Source organism: Mus musculus, chromosome 8, assembly GCF_000001635.26.
Source record: "Mus musculus strain C57BL/6J chromosome 8, GRCm38.p6 C57BL/6J".
In the NCBI taxonomy this organism is placed as follows: domain Eukaryota; kingdom Metazoa; phylum Chordata; class Mammalia; order Rodentia; family Muridae; genus Mus; species Mus musculus.
Genome location: NC_000074.6, coordinates 11,426,491 through 11,450,093, shown reverse-complemented (window position 1 = coordinate 11,450,093; position 23,603 = coordinate 11,426,491). Strand labels below are relative to the sequence as shown.

The window sequence follows — 23,603 nt, the reverse complement described above, 5'->3', positions numbered from 1 at the left end:
TGAGAGCTCACATCTTCATCCACAACTGCAGAGAAAGCACCAAGAACTCTGTGAGTCTTTGGAAACCCCAAAGGTTGGCCCAGTGACACACCTCCTCCAACAAGGCCACATCCTAGGTAGCTTCCAGGGCTATCAGAGGTTGAACTATGTCCTGGCAAAGTGCCTTTCAAATGCTGAGTGGAGATGGAAGCCATCTTGGGACTAACAAATGAACCTTGGAGATGCACTTAGAGGTGCCCAGGTTCCTCACTCTGACATGTGGATTCCCAAAAAATGTCATGAGAATACAGACAGGGATCAAATCTGCCAAAACACAGAAAAGAGCAGCTTGTATCTTGATGCTAAGATAGGTGAATCTTTGGGGCTTGCCGGCCAGCCAGCCTACTTGGCAATTTTAGCCCCATGAGAGATCCTAATAAAGAGTGGTGGGTGGCACCTGAGGAATGATACATGCACATACCACACACACACATGCACACACACACACACACCACACACAGACACCCCCCACACACATCACACACACCATACACACAGACAACCCTCCCCCCACCATACACACATACACCACACACACATACCACACATATACAACACACACAGACACCCCTCCCACATCACAGACACCACACACACAGACACATCCCCACTCCATACACACATACACCACACACACATAAGACACCCCCCCCCACCACACACACACACACACACACACAGATCACACACAGATACACAGACACACACACACACCACACATACCACACACAACACACACACAATGATTCGGGGGACAGAAAACATAGTCAAGTCCTTAGAATATCTTTTATTTATGGTGTTACACAGAAAAGCCATAGAACAGCTTGCCGCAGGGAACAGGTTGTGGAGGGAGGTGTTTAGGGTGACACAGGTTGTAGGACGCCACTGTCAATGATTTGCTAAGTGTACCTTCCAGCAGATGCTGGTGAGGGCTAGAGAGATGTCTCCTTTGCTGTGGGTTTGGCTAGAGCCATGAGCTGTGTGCCAGCTGCCGTCAGGGTCTTAAAAAGGCAGGGGCCAACACGTAGGGACTTGGGAGGTGGCAGTTATGGATTTGATAGAAAAAAGTGCTATCATCTCCTCCTCCAAGAAACCAGGTCTAGACAGAAGCACACTGCATGCATCCTTGGGTGGAAATGGGTCAGTGAGCTCAGCTATCATTGGCCATAGATTCCTTTGCTGTCCCCTAGACTCTGCCTCATTTTAGGAAGACTGCAGGAAGGTGAGCAGCCTGTTGCCAGGGGAAGCACAGGGACACAGAGACAGCTATTGTTGGGGACACCTGGTAGCATGATGTTTATGTCCTACATGGGGAGAGGTCCGTGGGTTGCTCCTAGGTGTTGGCTCTCCAAGGTGGGTGTTAGCAGGGCTGTGAGCCAAGGCTGGTAGATCCCGGAGGAGCTAGTGCCCACTTGCTGACAGACGGTTGGAATGAGTGCTGGTGCAGAATTGCTTTGGTAGTTTGAAAACACTAAGATCAACTTTGGGATCAGCATCTGAGGTAATAAGTTAAGAGTAAGCACCAAGCTGGGTGTGGTGGCGCATGCCCATAATCCCAGCATCTGGGAAGCTGAGGCAGGAGGTTTGCCACAAGTTGGAGGCCAGCCCGGGGTTACATAGTTCCAGGCTAGGCAGGGATGAAAAGTGAGACATTGTCTCAAACAAAGTTGAAACAAATACAGAAGGATAAGCACCAACGTGGCCTTCCCACACAGCTGCCGTGGGCAGGGCGGGAGCCTCACAGATTCTTCATGCACACTTGGCAGCGGCTGATGTGCGTGCGGATGAGGCCAGCCTTGAGCGTGTCAGCGGATGGTGTGCTCTGGAAGTTCTGCTCTGGGATCGTGGTCAGCCAGAAGCTGTACTTGTTAGCGAAGTAGTGGCAGGTACCACGGCCCCCGTTACACTCGATAAATGGCGTTGCACGGAAGTCCTCTAGACAGCTGCCCGGCGACACCAGTGACTGGCCACCGCCTTCATCCCCGGCTGCAGTGTGCTGCAGAGAGAGCAGGAGATGAAGTGTGTTAGAGGTCACATGCCCGAAACACCCAGGCACTACGGCCAACTGTGCTAATTACATACTTTCAAGGCAGAAACTCACTATGTTGCCCTAGTTGGTGTTGAAGTCCTAGACTCAAATAATTGCTCCTCTCTTAGGGTCTCCAGCAGCTTGGATCAAATGCACGCAACAGCACTCCTGGGTTTAACAGTCTTTCCTGTTGCCCAGGCCAGTCTCCAACTCTACATGACTCTATACGTGGCTTAGGTTGACCTTGAACTCTTCCCCTCCTGCCTTCTACCTTCACTTCCCGGGGGCTAGGCTCACAGGTGGGCTCCTGTGCCCAGCTTGGTCAGTGCTGCAGATAAAGTTCAGGGCATCGTGCATGCTGGACCAAGCCACATCCTCCATCCCTGTTTGGTCCCTGCTTGTTTGCTAAGTCAATAACAGGAATATCTGTCACATAGACCCTGGGGAGGGTGCTCTGCCTTCAGGGTGACTGAAGGGACTGGTCCTGATGTTGGGGGAGGGTGTCGTAGATGCAGGCATGGCATGAACCTTAGCATCCATGGCTGGTTGTTCAATGAAAGCCACAATCAAGAAGTAGATACAATCTGTAGATATGACTGACTATATTTTGGTTAAACTATCCATTCAAGATGTCCAGTAGATGAAAAAAAACAACCAACCACCAACCAAAAATCAACAACTCAAAATAGGCCATTCTTGGTAGCTCACGCGGTTTTGTTGTGTTGTTTTTGTTGTTTTCTTTTTGTTTTTTCTTTGTTTTGTTTTTGTTTTTTCTTTGTTTTGTTTTTGTTTTTTTGGTTTTGTTTTGGAGACAAGGTTTCTCTCTGTAGCCCTGGCTGTCCTGGAATTTACTCTTTAGACCAGGCTGGCCTCAAACTCAGAGATCTACCCATCTCTACCTCCTGAGTGCTGGGATGAAAGGCATGATTCACCACCACCAGTGGTAACTCATGTTTGTAAGCTGAGGCAGGAGGATTGCCAAGAATTCAAGGATAAGTTGGGCTAAAGAGTGAGACTCTTTCAAAAACAAAAAAGGCAAAAGTAAAAGAAAACAGAGAAACTGATCATCCGGAGTGAGTCCCACCGGAGCTGGGGCTCTGCGTACAATAGAGTCCAGACTCCAGGGTCCCATGGCTGGGTGCAGCTGAGACCAGCTAGCCAGCACGTGCTGGGAAGGAGTGTTCTATAGTCCAGAAAGAGTCTGAAAGAGAATTCTTCCATTCACTTAAACTGCAGCAAACCAGAAAGTGTAGACTTTGTTGCTAAGACAGAAACATTGCATCTTGTATGTAAAGGTAGGGTGGCAAATCGATCCTCACACTGCATGAAGCTAGCCCCTTGCCTAGCACACAGCTCAGCCCAGGTCCAGCTGAATGACAGCCTTCCACTCCTGCACTAGGTGCGCTTGTATGACACACAACTTGGGCAATTGCCAATTATGATTAGTGTATGTGATTATCTGGAGGTCACGGGTTTTCAATTGGTTTCCACCTCATCTTCTGAGAAGGGGGTTGGACCTTGAATCTGGCGCTTTTTGGATAGTCTAGCCTGCAAGGGAATGAGTGGGATCCCACTGTCTGTCTCCTGGCACAGATACAGCATGGCAAGCTCTACCTCACTGGTGTTTCCATGGTTCTTGGAGATCCAAACTTTACCCATGGAGCTCAAATCTTCAGCCCTGGTTTATTTAATATGTGTCCTTTCTGTGCCCCAGCTAGGAGGTAGATGGGGAAGGTTCCACTTGGTACCATGCTCAGAGAATGGAGAAGGGATACATACCATGAGGAATGAATATCCGATCCACAAACTCCGCCACCCAGCCGGGCAGTGGGGTATAGAGGTATCCTGGCTGTGCACGGCAATGGCCACGGCCGGAGCCTCGCACACAGAGCAGCGGCTGATGTAGGGCTTGATTTCCTCCTCAGCCACGGGCATCATGGGCAGAGGGGCCGTGGTGGAGAGCCAGTAGGACTTGTCGTTGCGGCTGGCATAGTAGCAGACGTCACCCGGATTGCAGTACAGGAAAGGCATGGTGCTGAAGCGTGCCAGGCAGGAGCCTGCCAGTCCTGTGTGAGGAGCACATGAGGACATATAGCCCTGCCTCCACCTCAGCTGTGCGGCCATGAGGCACAGAACTGGACTCTGACTGTGCCTGGCCAGGGGCATGTGTTACTTCTCATGCTGCAAAGCTTTCAGACAGGGTCCACCCTCAGCAAACCAGCAGGGGCTGAGGCCTGCTCTCATCCCCCTGTTCCTATGGCTGTTTTGGGTCCTATTCTTGTTTGCCCTTTTTCCAATGCATTGTAAAACTTACTGTTGGAAAGGGGCCACAGTCAGGAATGCCCACAGTGGTAGCATCTTGTTGGTATACATCTAGGAGCTGATGGCCTTGGTGTCACTAACACTGACATACAGAATACTCCAGGCTTCCATGTGCACTTTGGCCCTCTGAGGGATGGTAGGCAGAGATACCCACCCACTTGTGTGTTTCGTAGTTTTTAAAAATTCTTTGACATCATGCTCATGTCCTTTGAAGGCACACACATGCACACACACACACACATGACTGGTATTTTTGTTTGTTTGTTTGTTTGTTTTGCATCTGTGTGAAGAATTGATTTAAATCCATGATCCTAGGTTTGAGTCCAAAAGCAACGGGGAGGGCAGTGCTTGGCTAGACTAACTAATGAGACATGGATGCTATCTTAAGTTAAAAGCCCTGTGTGGGGTCCTGAGGCTGAGGGTATAGTAAGATTTCTGTCTCCATGGCCACCTCAGCCTCTCCTACCCTGGAGAAGGTGGTGGGCCATGCAGCTGAGAGGCGCTTGTCACTGGGGCTCACAATCTCACAGTCAGCACCACCGAACCTGGGAACGGAGTTGGGGCTTGACAGCAGTGCCTACCTAGGTCCTGGTTGTGCGCTTTCTCCTGGCCCTCAAAATATAGCAGGCTGTACCCACTCCAGAGCTTGTTCATGCCCACAGGGCACATGGGTTCCTGGTCCGTTTGGCTGTGCTTCACCAGGAGGTAGCCGATGCTCACACTGCGGCCTGGCATCCCTGGCAGGCCTGGGCTCCCTGGACGGCCTGGCTCCCCTAGGGACCAAGAGAAAGTGGATATTGTTCAGCTGCTGTGAAACCCCCGGGAGCCAGGGCAGAGGACAGCATCCCAGTTAGTTTAGGATTCTGCCTCTTTTTTCTCCCCGAGGCTTGGGCCTCAGGCTTTCTAGACCCAAATCAGTTCAAGAAGACAACAGAACATCAGCATCAAACATGTACAGGAAGGACCGGAAAGCGCAGTGGCTACAGGAATACTCTCCAGGGAGAGCCAGCTGCATAGCAGAACTGGGGCCCCTTAGGGTAAGAGGTGTCAGGGAAGAGCCAGTACCTATGCCACCACCCCTACAGCTAGGCCTCTTCCCCAAGGATGGCTATTCTCAGAGCAGCATCTCAGGGCGAGCGAGATTATTCAGGGTTAGAATGCTCCACAGAAAGAGTGAGACCCGCCTCCTGTAACTGTCACTAAGGGCCCTGTTCTACCCAAGATGCCGCGAGAGCATCTAGTCTGGCCATCAGCAGCTGCCTGGCCCCGTTGCCCACCATTCTCTCTGAGACACACCCTGTATATCTGCTTTCTCTTAGGACTCCCTTCCCCTTGACAGTCCCCTGCCTGCCCAGGACTAAGTCTGATATGTCCCTGCTGGAGAATGTGTGTCTCCGTGGCTGACCACAGCTGCCACCACAGAGCAGTTCACTGTCCTTTGACTCACTGGTGAAGTCTCTGGTGTTTTTGTCTTAGTATGGTTGCTGCTGCTGCTAAGCTTGGGTTGATTAAAACAAATCTTTTGGGGGTGTGCAAATTGCTGTTGCTCCTGGCCCATTCCCTCTTGCACATGTACCAATAATTTTAAGAGACGATACAGTCTTTACAGCGCCCAGGCCAGGCCTGGGTTGAGCCTGCATCTGGGCTTGGGAGCTTTTGTGTCCCAACTCTGCCAGGTCTGTTCCTCCCATGCAGACCACGCAGGGTGTTCCCACCCTCAGCAGAGCTTCTGTCCCATCAGCCGTCTGTCACATACCTTCCTGGCCAACTGGACCCTGGTGTCCCATGGGCCCTTGGTCTCCCCGGAACCCTGGAACAGCAGACACGCCACCTCTGCCCTGAGGCCCAGCCTTGCCTGGGGCCCCACGGAAGCCTGTGAGACATCAGATAAGTGGGTGTTATTTTTCTTAGCGGTGTGGTGTGCCGCTGAAGAGGACAGAGGTGGGCACAGAGAAAAAGGGATGGGAAGCCTTTTCCCAGGGCCCAAAGATAGAGCTCTACCTGGATCTCCAGGAGGGCCCTGCGGCCCTATCTCTCCCAGGGCCCCAGGAAGGCCTCTCCTGCCCTGGGGACCCAGCGTTCCAGGCTGGACAGCAATCTTCTGGGGGATGCCAGGAATTCCTGGGGACCCCATAGAGCCAGGAGCACCTGCAAGACAAAGAGAAGCTGTGATTTCAGGAGCAGAGAACCATATCTAAGATGACGGGCAGCCCGCCTGGCTTTCCTCTCCACTCTTTAGAGAATGGGGCACATCCTAGCCTGAGCTGTCACCCCCAGGCACCACTCACCTGGGAATCCTTGGTCGCCTTTGGGTCCTTTGGGGCCTCTGTCACCCACGGCCCCAGAGGGCCCGGTGTTGCCCATGAATCCTTGTTCACCCTTGGGCCCTGCAATGAAGACAGGACAGTTAAGACCAGGGCACCATGTTGGTTCTGCAGCCCTCTGCCCACAGCACCGGCCCCACACTGTACCTTTCTCCCCCGGAAGACCGAGTACACCAGGCTGGCCCTGGGGCCCTGGGTCCCCAACCCATCCTTTCTGTCCAGGGAATCCTGCAGCTCCAGAGCTCCCCTCATCTCCTTTGATTCCAGGAAGTGCGTTTGGCCCAGGTGGTCCTGGAGGGCCTTGGTAGCCTGAGGGTAAAAGTCACAGTGTGGGAGGGTTACCATCCTCAGTGGACTCTGTCCCTATTAAACCTCAACCCTCCACACCCTCCTGGACCCTCCTCCATCTCCTCTCCTGCATAGTTTTCATATTCTCTCTCTGTCTCTGTTTCTCTCTGTGTGTCCCTGTCTCTGTTTCTCTCTCTCCCCTGTAATTTTTGTATGTGAGTGCACCATTGCTGTCTTCAGACACACCAGCAGAGGGCATCAGGTCCCATTTCAGATGGTTGTGAGCCACCATGTGGTTGCTGGGAATTGAACTCAGCATTCTCTCAGGGAGTTTAATGCTCCTGGGACCTTCTATATGCAGAAGCACATGATGCTTATCCTTGGTAGAAACTCCATGAAACATTCTGGCCTCATCCCTGTCATAGTGGGTATGTCAGAAACTCGATCCTAGGCTGACTATTGTGCTGCAATGTGTGTAAACTGCCTTTTGCTTGTCTTTTACCAGTGGTCACGTGGGCTGCCTGTGCCTCTTGAACGTTTTAAATAATGTCTATAGCAACCTGATATTTAAGTAATTCCTAGTTGGCAGCTTTGTCTTTATTTCATCTCCTCTCCTGCATATTTCTCATACTCTCTCTCTGTCTCTCTGACTCTGTTTCTCTCTCTCTGTTCCTGTCTCTGTTTCTCTCTCTCCTCTTAAATTTTTTATGTGAGTACTCCATTGCTGTCTTCAGACACACCAGCAGAGGGCATCAGATCCCATTTCAGATGGTTGTGAGCCACCATGTGGTTGCTGGGATTTGAACTCAGGACCTCTGGAAGAGCAGTCAGTGCCCGCTCAGCCATCTCTGCAGCCCCACTCCATCTCTGTTTAATACTGAGCTAGGTCATGGTGGATGTGGTTGGTAAGAAAGTTTTACTGGACATTTCTGAGGCCACCTAGGCAGGTACATGCCTCATCCTGTCTTATGATGTCACAGGGATCATGTGGTGTGGGTGACTGGGTGGTGATGACACTGTTCCCTTGCCTTTCTGCACAGTGTGTGAAATGAAACTGCTCCCCTAGGCCTGTCAGCCACCCCAGCCCCTGCTTACCTTGCAAGCCAAATATTCCTGGTGCGCCTACATCACCAGGTGACCCAGAGATGTTGGATGGTGGAGAGATACCAGGGAAACCCTGAAGTCCTGGGCTTCCAGCTGGGCCACGTTCCCCTTAGGAAGAAAACGGAAGTTAACTTAGTACCACCTGCCCACTTTGAAGGGCCCCATTTCCTCCTGTGTCGTTCTCTCTAGGGACGGTGCTGTTGAAGGGTGAAATATGTATCCTAGGGACAGGAAGAGACACTCGACTGTGCTCAGGAGACTAAACCCCGGTCCCGTTAGCTCCATGCCGGCCACCATGCCTCTTGAGAACCCATGAGAGGGCGTGGTCCTCAGACATTGCCAGGAGAGAATGGCTGTCAGAGCCCATGAGGAGGGGATTCTAGAGTCCATGACCATAGCTAACTCCCTGTTCAGGGACACTGATACCAAAGGGAAGGAGGGAAGGAGAGCAGGTGTCTTTCAATAACTGAGTCGGGCTGGAAAGAGAGCCAAGACTGGTATAAAATAAGCTGGGTCACAGAGTCTAATAATAGAGACAAGCGAAGAGTTCATGGCCAAGGATTCTCCTCGGAGGACCTTAGCTATGTAGCATCTGTCACAAACTGTGAGTTCTGCTCATGGAGACAACATGGCTACTTACCTGGGGTTCCCCGCTCCCCTTTCTGCCCTGGAACTCCCACGGGGCCTGGAAGTGTGTTGGCCTCTCCCCGGTCACCCCTGTCTCCAGTGGGGCCTGGGAACCCTGGGTCTCCATGAGCATCAACACCTGTGACAAAATTTCAACAGCAGAGGTTGGTGTCAGCTCTATCCATGGTGTTGGGGGGGGGGTGGCCTGCCCCGTGTGGCATGACAGTCCTCGTAGTGAGAAGTAGAGAAACTGAGGCAGTCGCCACAATGTCTTCTAGCTCTGGTCTCAGCATCGTAGGATCTGAGACTCAAAAGGGATGCCACAGAGAGCATGGTAGAACCCTCTCTCTATGGACAGGAAACCTCAGACCTGCAGAGGGTGTGAGATCACAGCAGTAGCCATGTTAGGGGACCCCATCCCGGGTCTCCTTGTTCTGGTGGCTGTTCATGCTCTGTCCTTATTGGGTTTTGGAAACTTGACATTATTTAAAAATATTCCCTGTTCACAGGTCAGGTTCTCAAGGCACAGTGAACAGCAATATAGCCTCACAATAATTGCCACAGCCCCACTGTGACTGTTGCAGCCCCACTATGGCTGCCACAGCCTCACCGTGACTGCCACAGCCTCACCAGGATTGCTGTCATTTGCCCATTGAAACTGGAGCCCACGTGTTCACGGGAACACGAATGCGTGAATTTCTCTGCAGGTGGACGAATGCTTAGTAGTATTAACATCTACAAAGTATGGCCAAATGGCAGTTATAGGATGGCTTTAAATATGTTTTAAAAAACTTCCCCACTGAGCATGCATGATTTTTATAAATTGTAAAGAAGGCAGCAGGTAGTCTGGCAATCCCAGGCCCGAGCCCTCTTTTCCAGCACTGAGGTGGGGCGGGGCACCACTGAGTACCTGGTGATCCAGGGAAGCCTTTGGTGCCTGGCAGGCCGTGCAATCCGCTGATGCCCCGGATCCCAGGAAAACCTGTAGGAGATTGGCTCACCATTAGCCGTGACGGGTAGGACAGCAGAGGGCTGTGGCTGGGAGTGGTCCCAGGACAACTCTAACAATGCTTTCCTTTACACACGTGTGTTACATGTGTGGGCAGCCCTGCCCTTCATCCAACATGCAGACTGTCACTCATGTGACCCACGGTCCTATGCATAAATACTTTTCAGACATCTCAGGATTCTTAGAGTTGGCGGAGGACAAGGGCATTGTGTCTGGGATGCCCGTCATGGCATCAGCTGGTTTATAAAAGCTGTGCTTGGGCCAGTGACTTGGCTCAGTGGGTGAGGGTGCTTGCTTCCGTGCCTGACAACCAGAGTTCAGTTTCTACAAGGTAGAAGGAGAGAACTCACCCCTGCAAGCTGACCTTTGACCTTCTTACTCACAAGGACCATGGCATACCCTGAACCCAGTCAGTTTTCTGTGTATGTGACACCCAGTAAATGTAATTTCAAAAATAAAGTTTTGCTGGGAGCAGACAGCCCGGTGTTACTTCCATCCTGCCCATTTCTCAGGCACAGAACACAGGTGACTGCTGGGGGGGGTGGGTTGGAGGGGTTGGGTGTGGTCTCAGGATCCCAGGGTTTTGTCTCAAGGTCTTGGAACCTGGCTCATGGCAGCCAGCAACAGAACATGAGGACACTGTGTATGTGCTGATCTGCTAATATACTATGTCGAGTGACCAAGTCTTCAGGTCACTTTCCTCTAAGCACATCCCCAGGAGAGCATCTGGCCTTCAGCCAGTGGATTCCACAGATGCAAACCAGTACTCGGAGTCTACTGAGGCCATAATTAATCCTGACATACCTGCCCCTGTATGCCCCTGGGGCTCTGAGACAGTATCCACCAGAGAAGCTCTGATCCTTGCAACCTGGCAATTCCCCGCTGAGTACTGGGGGAGGGGTGTCACTTGTCTCTCTCCTGGAAAGAACATGCCTTACCTGGTAGACCTGGTACGCCTGGCCAGCCGAAATCACCCTTGTCACCGGGTATTCCGATCCGTCCAGGCTCTCCCTGTGGCCCTTGCAGCCCTGTGAGCCCTGGAAAGCCTGTGGGGAAATGTGCAGGTAAGAGATCTTGCAGGCAGTGCAGGCCTCCACTGCACCTCTCATGAGGTCGTCACTGGCCGTGTACATTCCGCATTTCTAGGGGTTATCCCAGTGCATGTTGCTTCACTATGCATTGCAGGTCTCCACATAGAACCAGGAGAGTGGGAAGCACGTACAGTCTCCTGGAGGTGAGTGATTGCCGTGGAGAAGCAAATGGCAAAGGTGGCTGGCCACTGTGGCTACAATCTTACCTGTCTGTCCTTTAAGTCCAGGAGAGCCCTGAGCTCCAGCCATGCCCGTTATCCCAGGAAATCCAATGTCACCCGCAGCTCCTTTCTCTCCAAAGAATCCCTTGAGACCTGGAAGCAGAGATTTGCTGGGTGGCACGAGTGTGCTTCCCACGAGTGACACAGGTTGACGTGTGTGCTGTGTCTGCTGCCTCCCAGACACGGGGGCTGCTTCTGGCTACAGTCACCCCCAAAAGGCACTGGGCAGAGATTTCCTGAGCTTGTCTTCCAATTAAGTAAGCGATTCAGACTCATTCGTGCACACTGGCTTTGAAGACCTCAGCCATTCATTGCAGTCTCTTATGACGTAAGCAAATACTCCACAAGTCCAGGCCCAAGAGACATGCTCTGGGCTGTTGGTGACTGAAGAAACAAAATCACTCATGTACCTGGAATTCCCGTGATGCCCCGTTCCCCCTTCAGGCCTGGGCTCCCTGGTAAGTCCACAGTGTCCCCAATGTCACCTGCAACACACAGAGAGGGTGATGGGAGGCTTTCCTGCTGCTCTAATTAGCGTTGGAGCTTCACCTGTGCAGTCTGGCTCCAGCTGCCCTCAGGCCTGATGGCGAACCCCTGCTTCCACTGTCCCAAGAACACTCACCAAAGTCCCCAGTAGGGCCGGTCTCGCCAAAAACTCCTGCTACTCCTGGAGTACCCTTCTCGCCCTAAGACAAAATGAAGCAGAAGCACATTGAGGCTTCATGCTCTGAAAACCCGGGACGGGACGGGGCAGTGGTGGCTGCTGGGTACTCCTCAGGCGGCCACTGACAGGCGCAGGGAAGGGAACTTGTTCTTGTGTTAGCTGGTGGCTCTCAGCACACTCTTCTCTAATTCCAAATCTGTGCACTGATCCCAGAGCGGAGGTGGGGAGTGGATCTCAGTGGAGAAGCTGAGCGGAGAGGCACCCACTCACCCGGCTGCCTGTGAATCCTGGAAACCCGGTAATTCCAGGAGGGCCAGACACCCCAGGGAATCCCGGCAAGCCTGGTGTGCCAGGGACTCCGATGTCTCCCTTGACTCCTTTGATGAAGCCAGGCCTTCCAGGTAGCCCAGGGAATCCAGACACTCCGGGGACTCCGGGCATTCCTTGGATGCCTGTAGGAAGAGCAGGGGAGTTAGGCGTGCTGCAGGGAGGGCCATTCTCCCTGTGCTCGCAGTGGTACTCTGAGAATATCATCCAGTGCCCAGAGCTAGAGACCATGACCCAGAAGAGGGGCAACCCCAAGACCGATGAGGCACGAGGCAGGGGAAGACTTAAAGGACAAAGGAAGCCTGGCAGGGCGGGGCTATGGAATTGCCTCTGTCTCACCTTTTAAGCCCAGATACCCTTTCAGGCCCATTGGTCCTTCATCTCCCTTTTCTCCCTTGATGTCCTTCATCCCCGGCAGGATGAGAGGAGGTGGTCCTGGGGGCCCCCGGTCTCCTCGGTTTCCTGGAAGGGAACAGAATTCCGACATGTCCTGAGACCCCAGGGATGGCGAGGGAATCAAATGCTAAACTGGTTTTGTCCTCAGAGCTTCGGGTGTCGCTCTCAGGGATGAACATTCAGGAGAATCACAGCCCTGGGAGGCTGCAGGAGTCACCTTGAGGGAGAGAAGGCCTCAGAGCACAGGGCAACTGCATTCCTAATTTAATTTATTTGTTTTATGTATATGAGTACATTGTAGCTATCTCCAGACACACCAGAAGAGGACATCGGATCCCATTACAGATGGTTGTGAGCCACCCTGTGGTTGCTGGGGATTGAACTCAGGACCTCTGGAAGAGAACAGTTGGTGCTCTTAACCTCTGAGCCATCTCTCTAGCCCCCTAATTTAATACTAATTTTTAGCCTTTTGTTCTGTTTTCTTTTGAGATAAGACTCCACGTAGTCTAGACTGCTGGAACTCATCACACACAGATCTTTCCAAGTCCCGGGGTTACAGGCACGCGTCACCATGCTTATTCCTAATTAAAATTGTAAAAGATCAACTTCTGCTCCATGGCCTGAAATATCTACGTTAGCATGAAAGTTATTTAAGAACACAGGTGTGGGTTAAAATCTTGGAAGAACTATTTTGCTACAAGTCTGTTAAAATTGTAACTTTTAGCTAGGCACAGTGGGATTAGGCCTGTGTTCTGGCTGGTTTTGTATGTCAATTTGACACAGGCTGGAGTTATCATAGAGAAAGGAGCCTCCCTTGAGGAAATGTTTCCATGAGATCCAGCTGTAAGGCATCTTCTCAATTAGTGATCAAGGGTGGGAGGGCCCATTGTGGGTGGTGCCTCCCTGGGCTGGTAGTCCTGGGTTCTATACGAGTAAGCTGAGCAAGCCAGGGGAAGCAAGCCAGTAAGTAACATCCCTCCATGGCCTCTGCATCGGCTCCTGCTTCCTGACTTGCTTGAGTTCCAGTCCTGACTTCCTTTGGTGGTGAACAGCAATGTGGAAGTGTAAGCTGAATAAACCCTTTCCTCCCCAACTTGCTTCTTGGTCATGATGCTTGTGCAGGAATAGAAAGCCTGACTAAGACAGCCTGCTATTCCAGCTACTGAGGGGATGAAGTTGGAGGTTTGAACCCAGGAGTTCAAGACCAGGCTTGGATTTTGGGAACTTTTTTTCTTTTCTTTCTTTCTTTGCCTGGGATTGAGCTCTGATTGGCATGCATGTGACTGAGCTATAGTCCCAGCCCTAACCCATAAGATTATTTTCTCCTCAGTGTTTTGAGGCAGGGTCTTGTTCTGTAGCCCTGGTGGGTCCCCAACTCACACAGAGCCTGTCTCTAGGCTTCCTTTTCTCTGTTTCTTTTCCATCCATTCTTTTTAAGCATCTTTGTTGATGTGAGATTTATGGACCACACAACTCACTGTTTGTCATTCATTTGTTCTTTCGTTCATTTGTTCATCTGTTTTTCTGAGTCAAGGTCTCACCACATAGCTTTGGCTGTCCTGGAACTCAGTATGTGTACCAGGCTAGCCTTGACGTCACAGAAACTTGACTGCCTCTGTCTCCCAAGAGCTGCACTTCACCCCGTTACACTGGGCTACAGCTCAGTGTTTTAAGGTGAGGAGTCTGGTGGTTTTCAGTGTACTTAGCTGTGGGGCCATCACCAAATCTAACCTTAGATTCACCAGGGATTGAGACTGGAATCATCTCCAGCTGTCCTCTGCCCCCCCACCCCACTGCCTTTCTTTCTCTGTGTGTCTGTGTGTCTCTTTGTGGTTTGATTTCTTTGTTTTGAGGTAGGGTCTCACTATGTAACTCTGTCTGTCCCTGAATTCACTATGTTGACCAGGTTGACCTTGAACTCGCGTAGATCCACCTGCTTCTGCTTCCCGGCCTCTGGGATTAAAGCTGTGCACCACCATGCCTCTGTTTCAAAGCACACTCCTCCCCGCTCTTGCCTCTGCAGCTCACACTTGCTACGGTCCAGTTATGATGGAATGGGCTTTGTGGCAATCTTAGTTCTTAACAGACCCATTAATTTTGCTTTGGATAGGGTTGTACGATCCACTGTCAGTATGTGGGGGAGATGGCAGGAGACTTGTAGCTGGGATCATCTGATTGTGTGTTTGCAGCTTCCAGCTTTGGAATGCTGAGGTCCAGGATCCCTCCAAGCAGCAAGGGCTGCCTTGAAGGTGGAGCACTGTTCCCTGAGGAGCACTGTTCCCTGAGGGAGGAGCATCCTTTTGTTGTTGTTATGTGTGTGGTGCTTCTAGGTGGACCTGCAGCCCTGCACTCACTGGGACGCACCCGCTGACTCTATGCTCTGCTCCTGGCCTTTAGCAGGTGACACCTTTCACCTTTTATGGTTTTTTAGACATTTTCATTTTGACACATGGTCTCACTAAGTTCTTCAGGCTGGCCTGGAGTTTGCTATATATCCCACCCAGGCCTTCAACTTTGGAGCCTCTCGCCTGCTCCTCCTTAGTAGTCAGGGTGATGGTTGTCACCATCATACCTGACTCGTTTGTTTGTTGATTAGCATGTATTGTACAAGGTTGCAGGACTCATCAGGACACACGCATGCCACGCTTTGGTCATGGCTGTTTGTCTTCCTCGTCAATTCCTGTCCTTGTATTTTCATGGCATATGTGCACATGCATGCACACACATAAGCACACAGATGCACACACATGCATACACACACGTGTCCCTATGGATATTCATTCTCCATATGAGAGAAAATATGATATTTGGATATTTTCCCCTGCTAAGTCTGGCTTATTTACCAAACACGGAGAACCCTGGATCTTAAGCAAGGACATACCTTTAACCCCTGGCTCGCCAGGCAGGCCCTTCAAACCAGGAACTCCAAAAAATCCAGCTTCTCCTTTGGTCCCTGGGAAGCCCTGTCTTCCCTTAAGTCCCAACATGCCCTGGAAACCGTCCATTCCAGGCGACCCTCGATCACCTTTGGAGGAAGAGCAGAAGAAAGTTAGGGACCAAGCGTGTGGGACATGCCAGTCTTCCTGTATCCTGGACGCTGCGGCCATGTCACTCACATGAGAGCCTGCGAAGACCCTTACCCTGAGCAGGGATTCCTGGGAACTCTTTCCAACACACAGAGGGCATAGGGCCCAGCTGTCTGCAGAGCCCACAGAGGTCAGGTGGAAGACAGCATGAGGCCTTTGAACCAGCCCCAGGTCTGCTCACAGCATGGCAGATGCCAAGGCCTGAGCAGAGGTTCCTAAGGTGTTTCCAGCAGCTTACACTCATATGAAGGATCACTTGCAATTGTTTGAGTGTGTGTGAAGAATTCAATTCCAGGGCTGGAGAGATGGCACAGCGGTTAAGAGCACTGACTGCTCTTCCAAAGGTCCTGAGTTCAAATCCCAGCAATTACATGGTGGCTCACAACCATCTGTAATGAGATCTGACACCCTCTTCTGGAGTGTCTGAAGACAGCTACAGTGTAGTTACATATAATAAATGAATAAAAAAAAAAAGAATTCAACTCCAGGGGCCAGGCATTCAATAAAAACACCATTCCCTGGGATCTAAACCTGTTTTCAACAGGTTCTGTCTAGAAGTTTACCTGTGTTGATAACCCTGAGGGAATGCCACCTTCCTAGGTAAGGTAAGCTGTCATCCTAGGGCCCTGTGGCTCCAGGCCTGCCCTGCAGGTGTGGGAGCTCAGCTTCCAGCCAACTGTGGGGGCCCCCGGGGACAGACTCAGCCCCAGCAAGGGAAGCCCTTGCCCGGGTTCACATTTACCTTTCTGCCCAGGGATACCAGGCATCCCTGCCATTCCTTTAAATCCAGGGCTTCCAGGGTGACCACGCTCGCCTGACATACCGGCGTCACCTCTGTCCCCAGACAGACCTTTCATGCCCACAGGGCCAGGGACACCAGGGTCACCAGGCTCGCCCCTGTCTCCAGGCAAACCTGTCAGAGAGAGAGAGAAGCAAAATTAAACGGCATAGGTACAACCCTTACGGTGCCTTCGAGGAGCTACATTTCCTTGGAGGAAAACAGAAAACTGTCCCGACGAAGATGATCAGCTTACATTTCAGCCTGTGAGCCCTGCAGGGATAGGTTTCTAGGAGGTCCCTGTGACAAAGGGCTGACTGTGAGGGACAGTCCAGTGTGGCTCTCCCTGGGTATGGCTCCTTGTTTCCTAAACAGGGATCCATGGAGCACAGCAGGAAACCGCCGGCTTTGACCCACCCGGTACGGCGACGCAGGGTTAGCAGAGAGGCTGATGCTTCGGGGCCTTGCTCTTTCCTGATTCTCTGTTCAGTCTCCATCATGGCAGACAAAAGTGTCCTTCCCTGTAGTAAGGATCTGGAGGGTTTTAGATCCCTCCCTGAAGACATTTGTCTATGTCTAGCCTCCAATGGCCCCCAGCTTGGTATTCTTTCTACCCTCTGCCAATCTCCTCACCCACACCACTGCCCCTCTCTTTCAAATGAGCTCTTAGCTCAGCCCTTAGACACTTGTGTGTCTGTTCTGGTTGCCCCCTTTCTTATGTGTCCTCTCCCCCACTTTAGTACCACCTCTATACCAGGCGTGTGCTATCTGCCTGATCCTTGGCCTCTGAGATATACAGCTCCCAGCTCCAGCCTCTGCCTGCTTTACCCTGGCCAAACACAAGCTTGCTCTCGATGAGACCATCTACCTAATAAAGTGTGGCTTAGTGAGAGCAGGGCCTTTGTAGTTTTTTCTTCTCCTGGATGTTTATAGATCATGTGTGGGACTAGGAGCTGGTGAGCCCTTGGGGACATGTTAGCAGATGGCGTCTCAGCACTTGCCACTTTGAAAACATAAGCATCAGCGTGGCACACAGGAAAGCTGACTTCACTGCGGTCCAGGCAGAAGTTTTGACACAGACAAAGCCACCTATAGGGACCCCTGAGACCAGGACACCAGGAAAGGCCTGGTTCTCAGGCAGTGGTGGGGTGGAGAGGGAGTCTGTGAGCACAGTTTTGCCTAAAGAGACAGAGAAGGCATCTGTAAAGTTACTTCCCGACTGTGGCAAACCAGGGAATACAGGAGGATTAGAGACTTTTTAAAGTTTAGGAGTGAATATTCCATTAAGAATCCTCTCAGTTGTCAGTGTTATGGCACAGGTAAAACCTTTATTCATTAAAAAAAAAAACAAAAAAAAACTTCAGGGGGCTGGAGAGATAGCTCAGCGGTTAAGAGCACTGACTGATCTTCCAAAGGTCCTGAGTTCAATTCCCAGCAACCACATGGTGGCTCACAACCATCTGTATGGGAATCTGATGCCCTCTTCTGGTGTGTCTGAAGACAGCTACAGTGTACTTACATATAAAAAATAAATTAAAAAAAGAAAGAAAGAAAGAAAGAGAAAGAAAGAAAGAAAGAAAGAAAGAAAGAAAGAAAGAAAGAAAAAAAGAACGAACGAACATATGTGACCCTGCCACACTCCTACACTCCTAATAAAAACATTTCAGCTGCCGGGCGGTGGTGGCGCACGCCTTTAATCCCAGCGCTTGGGAGGCAGAGGCAGGTGGATTTCTGAGTTCGAGGCCAGCCTGGTCTACAAAGTGAGTTCCAGGACAGCCAGGGCTATACAGAGAAACCCTATCTCAAAAAACAAAAAAACAAACAAACAAAAAAACCAACAACAACAAAAAAAGAAAAGTTCATAATGAGCAGAGTAAAAAACCAGGAAGGCGGATGCAGTGGCTCACACCTAGAGTCCCAGCGTCGGGGCAAGAGAATTGCTTGAGAAGTTTGAAGGCAGCCTGGGCAGCGTGGTTAGATCATACCACACAAGATCGTAATAAAACAAAATTTAGGAAGCATTTGTTGGCTCATGAGGTGCAAAAGCCGTGGGTCAGCTTTGTGCTGACCGCACCTGTGTCCGGCACCTCACCATTGTCTGTCAGTGCCCTAAAGACAGCTCCACCCCGGCTCCTCCCTCCCCTCTGCCTCCCATTCCGAATGTCATCCTCATCAGAGCAGGACGTACAGGACAGGTGGCCAGGCGGAGCTACCCTCTCCGGCTGCTTAAATTCTTTTTGATGAAGTATAGGCCCTGTTTTTGGAACCCTTTCTAGTTGTTGGGGGTTCCTTTGAACACAGATTGAGGGATTCCCCATGTCAGGATGGTTTTTTAGCACCAATGAGGGCAATGGTTTCCATGCACTTCTGGGGTGCTGGGGTCTTACCTCCAAGGCCAGGGGAGCCTGGCTGCCCCAAAGGCCCCTCTCGGCCAGGAGTTCCTGGGAATCCATGTTGTCCTGGGGGCCCAGACTGTCCTGGCTGTCCCGAAGGTCCTGGGAAGCCTGGCTGACCTTTAAGCCCTGGCATCCCGGGCATCCCTTGGCTTCCTGCAAGAGTCAGAGACAGAGCTGTGAGATCTTCACAGACATCACGGGCTTGGTCACACTCAGTCTATAAAAATATCAAAAGGAGTCGTCAGTTAGGAGTACAGGAAGTCTGGCCTCTGCAAGGGGGAGGCCAGCGCCTTGAATGCTTCTTTCCTCTTTGCTACTGTGTAAATATTCCAGGAAAGCGAAATTCGTGGTGCTGCACCATAAGTCCTTCCTCTTTAGGTGTGGCAATATTAGCATTCAGTCACATTAAAAAATATCCTTAAGGACTGAGTAGTCATCTCTGTGGTTAAGGTTTAGCACTGCTGGCCCAAGGTCACTTTCCAGCACCCATGTAACTCCAGCTCCAAGGGCTCTGATGCCCTCTTGTGGCCTCCTTGTGTACCTGCACTCGTACCCTCTGCAGACACACCCACAAACAAGATCAACCAACCAGACCCCCTAGAGCTCCCAGGGACTAAACAACCAAAGAATACATACGGAGGGACCCAAGGCTCCAGCCGCATATATAGCAGAGGATGGACTAATCTGGCATCAATGGGAGGGGACGCCCTTGGTTCTGTTAAGGCTTGATGCCCCAGTGTATGGGAATGCTAAAGTGGTGAGGTGGGAGTGACTGAGTCGTTGAGGGAGCACCCTCATAGAAGCAGGGGGAGGGGCTTTACGGAGGGGATCCCGGGAAGGGATAACATTTGAAATGTAAATAAATAAGATGTCTAATAAAAAATATAGAAAAACTGGTCTCATTGGAAAAAAACAAAATATAAAATAAACCTTAAAAGTATTTTCTTTGCAAACATTTAGATGGCCTTGTGAATAAAGTGTCCAATCATATGTACACATTGGGGGCGTGTTCTATTCTCTTCCCCCAGCCCAAGGCAGAGCTATGAGGAAGAGTGAGGGGTTCAGTGCCTGCATCCACGGTTGTGCTACAGATGACTTCTTCCATACCCTAGTCCTTGATGTAGCAAGCCAAAGCAAACACCGACCATTTTTAACGCATCGCACCAATTCACTAAACTGCCTGTCTACCCAGAATCACTCCTCACATGGAGGCAAAACCAGGGATCTTGCAGATGGGGCCGGGAGAGGCATGGGCTATAGTGGTGTGCATTTGACTGTCGATAGCATGTATTGCTACCAGTCTTTGCTTTTTATTCTTTAAACATTTTGCTATTTTCCCTACAAATGTTAGTCCTTATGAGAAGCCTGCTAATAGCCTTCATGGTTGAATTTTCCTTCACATGAACTTAAATTTACTGTTCAAACTTTAATTTTGGCCAGGTGTGGTGGTGCATGTCTTTAATCTCAGCACTCGGGAGGCAGAGGCAGGCGGATCTCTGTGAGTTCGAGGCCAGCCTGGTCTGGAAAGAGAGTCCAGGACAGCCAAGGCTCTGCTACATAGAGAAACCCTATCTTGAAAAACAAAACAAAAACCTTAAGTTTTGTTTATACTAGGTAGCTAATTAACATGTCTCTAGAAATGGGACACATTTTGGTATGCTGTGATGTGCATGCACATGTGAGTTCATGTGTGTGTGCATGTGTGCACATGAAATTTCTTCTTTTGTGTACCGGGACTGAGTGAAAACCAAGCAAGACCACTGTAGGCTTCTTACCAATGCCCCTGAGAAGGAAGCTGCTCTCACCCTGGGGACTGCACCTCAGAGCAGCTGGGGTGTAGTTTTCCATTTGTCAAGTGACTCACCTCTGAATCCCGGTGCTCCTGTTTCTCCTGGGAGCCCTTTCAGCCCAGGCTGTCCTGGAAGTCCAGCATCTCCTCGTGTCCCAGGCTGGGCCCCTAGCACTTCTCCTGGAATCCCTCTGTCCCCAGGGGGTCCAGCTGGTCCTGGAAGTCCAATGGGGCCTGGGGGTCCATCTGGGCCAGGGAGGCCTGTGGTACCTTTGGATCCTCGGGGTCCCATGAACCCTAAAACAAGACAAAGGTGGTACCCATAGTCACAGGTCTACACGATCATGTACTGAGACAGTGTTGATGAGAGGCAGGGTGTGGTATGAACTGACTCTGGGAGGGTTGTCTCTGCAGCCTGAGAGCTGCCCGCTGCCCTCTAGGAACCTGGGCCTCTCAGTGTCTGTAAACCTCTTTGAATCCCTTCACTGTTAGCTTTCAGGCTTCTCTGTATCAAACATGAACAGAATGATGCAAAAGGACCCTAAACCTACAGATGGTAATCAGCAGGTGTGTGTGTGTGTGTGTGTGTGTGAGCAGGAAAACCATGGACAGCCAAAGACAGGAACATCACGGGGATGTTCTGTGCGGCACCATGAGTGATCATCAGACTCTGAACCCAATATTCTTTATTATTATTATTTTTTTAATTAGGTATTTCTTCATTTACATTTCCAATGCTACCCCAAAAGTCCCCCAAACCCTCCCCCCCTCCCCCCTCCCCACTCTCACTTTTTGGCCCTGGCATTCACCTGTACTGAAGCATATAAAGTTTGCAAGACCAATGGGCCTCTCTTTCCACTGATGGCCGACTAGGTCATCTTTTGATACATATGCAGCTAGAGACATGAACTCCGGGGGGGGGGGGTACTGGTTAGTTCATATTGTTGTTCCACCTATAGGGTTGCAGATCCCTTTAGCTCCTTGGGTACTTTCTCTAGCTCCTCCATTGGGGGCCTGGTGTTCCATCTAATAGCTGACTGTGAGCATCCACTTCTGTGTTTGCTAGGCCCCTGCGTAGTCTCACTAGAGACAGCTATATCAGGGTCCTTTCAGCAAAATCTTGCTAGTGTGTGCAATGGTGTCAGCGTTTGGGGGCTGATTATGGGATGGATCCACGGGTATGGCAGTCTCTAGATGGTCCATCCTTTCCTCTCATTTTGAGATAGAGTCTCATTGTGTAGCTTGTCGATACTTCAACCGGGCTGGCCTCTACTCACAAAGATCTGCCTGCCTCTGTCTCCTGAGTGCTGGGATTAGAAGTGTGCACTGCCACCCCAGGCACTGTGTGCTTACCCTTAACTATCTACCCATTTGAACTAAGGGACCCCCCTCCAGTGGGGGGGGGGCTGGAGAGAGGGCTCAGTGGTTAAGAGCATTAGCAACTCCTGCTTTGATTCCCAGTATCCACATAGTGCCTCACAACCATCCTTAATTCCAGATCTAGGGCATCCAATGTCTTCTAGTCTCTTTGGGTACCAGACATGCACAGGGTGCATATACCTGCATGCAGGCAAATCTGCTTAGTGAAGTGCACCTTGGTATTCCATGAAACAATGAGGCCACCAGGGCACTGAATTAATCAATATGTTAATCCCTTTATGGGTTAATAACACAATGGCATTATTGGAAGGTGGTAAAGGAAGGATATGTTCACTATACTATTCACTGAGGTTTCCCCACGCCATGCCTCCTGCTCCCCATAAGACCTCTGCCACAACCCAGTACAATATCAATGGTGAAAGGCAAGGAGAGCATGGGCCATAGTTACCACCAAGTGTCAGTCACTGTGATATTAAACCCTGGGAGATGATTGTCCTGGGGTGGACCTGATGACACCCATGAGCCATTCCCTGAGCGTAAGGACACCAGCTGTGTAGACTCACCTGGGGGCCCTGGGAAGCCTTCTCGACCTGGGTCTCCTGGAAAGCCCTTGAGCCCTTGTTCTCCAGAAGCTCCTGGGAATCCTGGCATTCCTCTGACGCCTTTGGCACCTAGACACCCAAGGAAACCACAGGCAGATCAGACCCCCTGAGAAACAACGGGATGCGAATTCAGCTTTTCTGTGAACCAGTGAGGTCTGCCCTGCAACTTGGAAGTGTTGGAGCTGGGGAGCCCGGCCTAGGACAGCTCTAAGGTATGTCCCCAGACAGAGCAGGGCCCATTGCTTACTGGTTATATTCTTTTTGTTGTTGTTGTTTGCTTTTCAAGACAGGGTTTCTCTGTTTTACCCTTGCTATCTCGGAACTTGCTTTGTACACCAGGCTGGCTTTGAACTCACGTAGATCTGCCTGTCTCTGCCTCCCAAGAGTGGTGAGACTAAAGACCCCTCCCCAACCCCTCTGTGTAGATTCTTTACAGTGTGCACAAGAGCTGGCCTCCCTGGGAAGTGAGGTGTTCAGAGGTGAACAGGCATTCAGGGCCAGTAGAAAGAAACCCAAGATTGGAAGCCAAAACCTCAGGCTATGAAGGCTGCATATTACCTGTGGGGCCTGGGGGTCCTGGCTGGCCAGGTGATCCTGTGGGGCCTTCAATGCAACCTGGTGACAGAGGAGAGGCGGGTGAGCTAAAATGACATCCATGCTGATGCTCATTGCCTGAGTATCACAGTGGTCAGAAGCAGCCAGGCAGACTGGCTACCATTTAATGTCCAGATTAACTCAATGACCTAATGACTCCTGGCTCTGATCAAAATAAAAAGTTGAATTCTCATCATGTAAAAGAAGTCAGAATATTAACATAAAGTGCAAATGAAGTCAGTCTGATGAAAACCGGTACTGTGTTGGCAAATACTATTTCCTCATGGAGATGATAGTCTAGTCGGATCATTGTGGGTTCCCACAAGTTCAAGGACACAGGTTTCTTGCATCGGAAAACATCTGTTTGCAAAGGCACATTTTATGATCTCTAAAGAGACTCTTTGGTTTCTTTGTGAATTTCAATTATTCGGGATTAGCCACAGCGATAAGTTGCTTTGACAGGTGCAAATTTAAACCTGGTGTTGTGCTTTGGTTAAGACAGGTGCTGCTTGGGAGGGGTTAGGAGGTAGGGCCTTG

The 23,603-nt window shown here is 50.8% G+C and overlaps 1 protein-coding gene across 1 annotated transcript in view; it reads right to left on the bottom strand.

Annotated features, from left to right (window-relative positions):
• Positions 1–806: 806 nt before the first annotated feature.
• The window catches only part of Col4a2 (collagen, type IV, alpha 2), a 136,483-nt gene continuing 113,686 nt past the window's right edge, over positions 807–23,603 (bottom strand). The window contains exons 27-48 of the mRNA NM_009932.4: positions 23,031–23,087; positions 22,434–22,541; positions 20,566–20,787; positions 18,693–18,854; positions 16,270–16,440; positions 15,323–15,466; positions 12,385–12,507; positions 11,989–12,170; positions 11,677–11,740; positions 11,465–11,539; positions 11,040–11,147; positions 10,681–10,788; positions 9,644–9,715; positions 8,747–8,872; positions 8,098–8,214; positions 6,862–7,023; positions 6,679–6,777; positions 6,392–6,538; positions 6,147–6,263; positions 4,972–5,163; positions 3,848–4,134; positions 807–2,035 (exon numbers count right to left, since the gene is read on the bottom strand). Of these exons, the coding sequence (NP_034062.3) occupies positions 1,778–2,035; positions 3,848–4,134; positions 4,972–5,163; positions 6,147–6,263; positions 6,392–6,538; positions 6,679–6,777; positions 6,862–7,023; positions 8,098–8,214; positions 8,747–8,872; positions 9,644–9,715; positions 10,681–10,788; positions 11,040–11,147; positions 11,465–11,539; positions 11,677–11,740; positions 11,989–12,170; positions 12,385–12,507; positions 15,323–15,466; positions 16,270–16,440; positions 18,693–18,854; positions 20,566–20,787; positions 22,434–22,541; positions 23,031–23,087 (3,101 nt within the window). The 3' untranslated portion in view covers positions 807–1,777. The remainder of the gene's footprint in view (positions 2,036–3,847; positions 4,135–4,971; positions 5,164–6,146; positions 6,264–6,391; positions 6,539–6,678; positions 6,778–6,861; positions 7,024–8,097; positions 8,215–8,746; positions 8,873–9,643; positions 9,716–10,680; positions 10,789–11,039; positions 11,148–11,464; positions 11,540–11,676; positions 11,741–11,988; positions 12,171–12,384; positions 12,508–15,322; positions 15,467–16,269; positions 16,441–18,692; positions 18,855–20,565; positions 20,788–22,433; positions 22,542–23,030; positions 23,088–23,603) is intronic.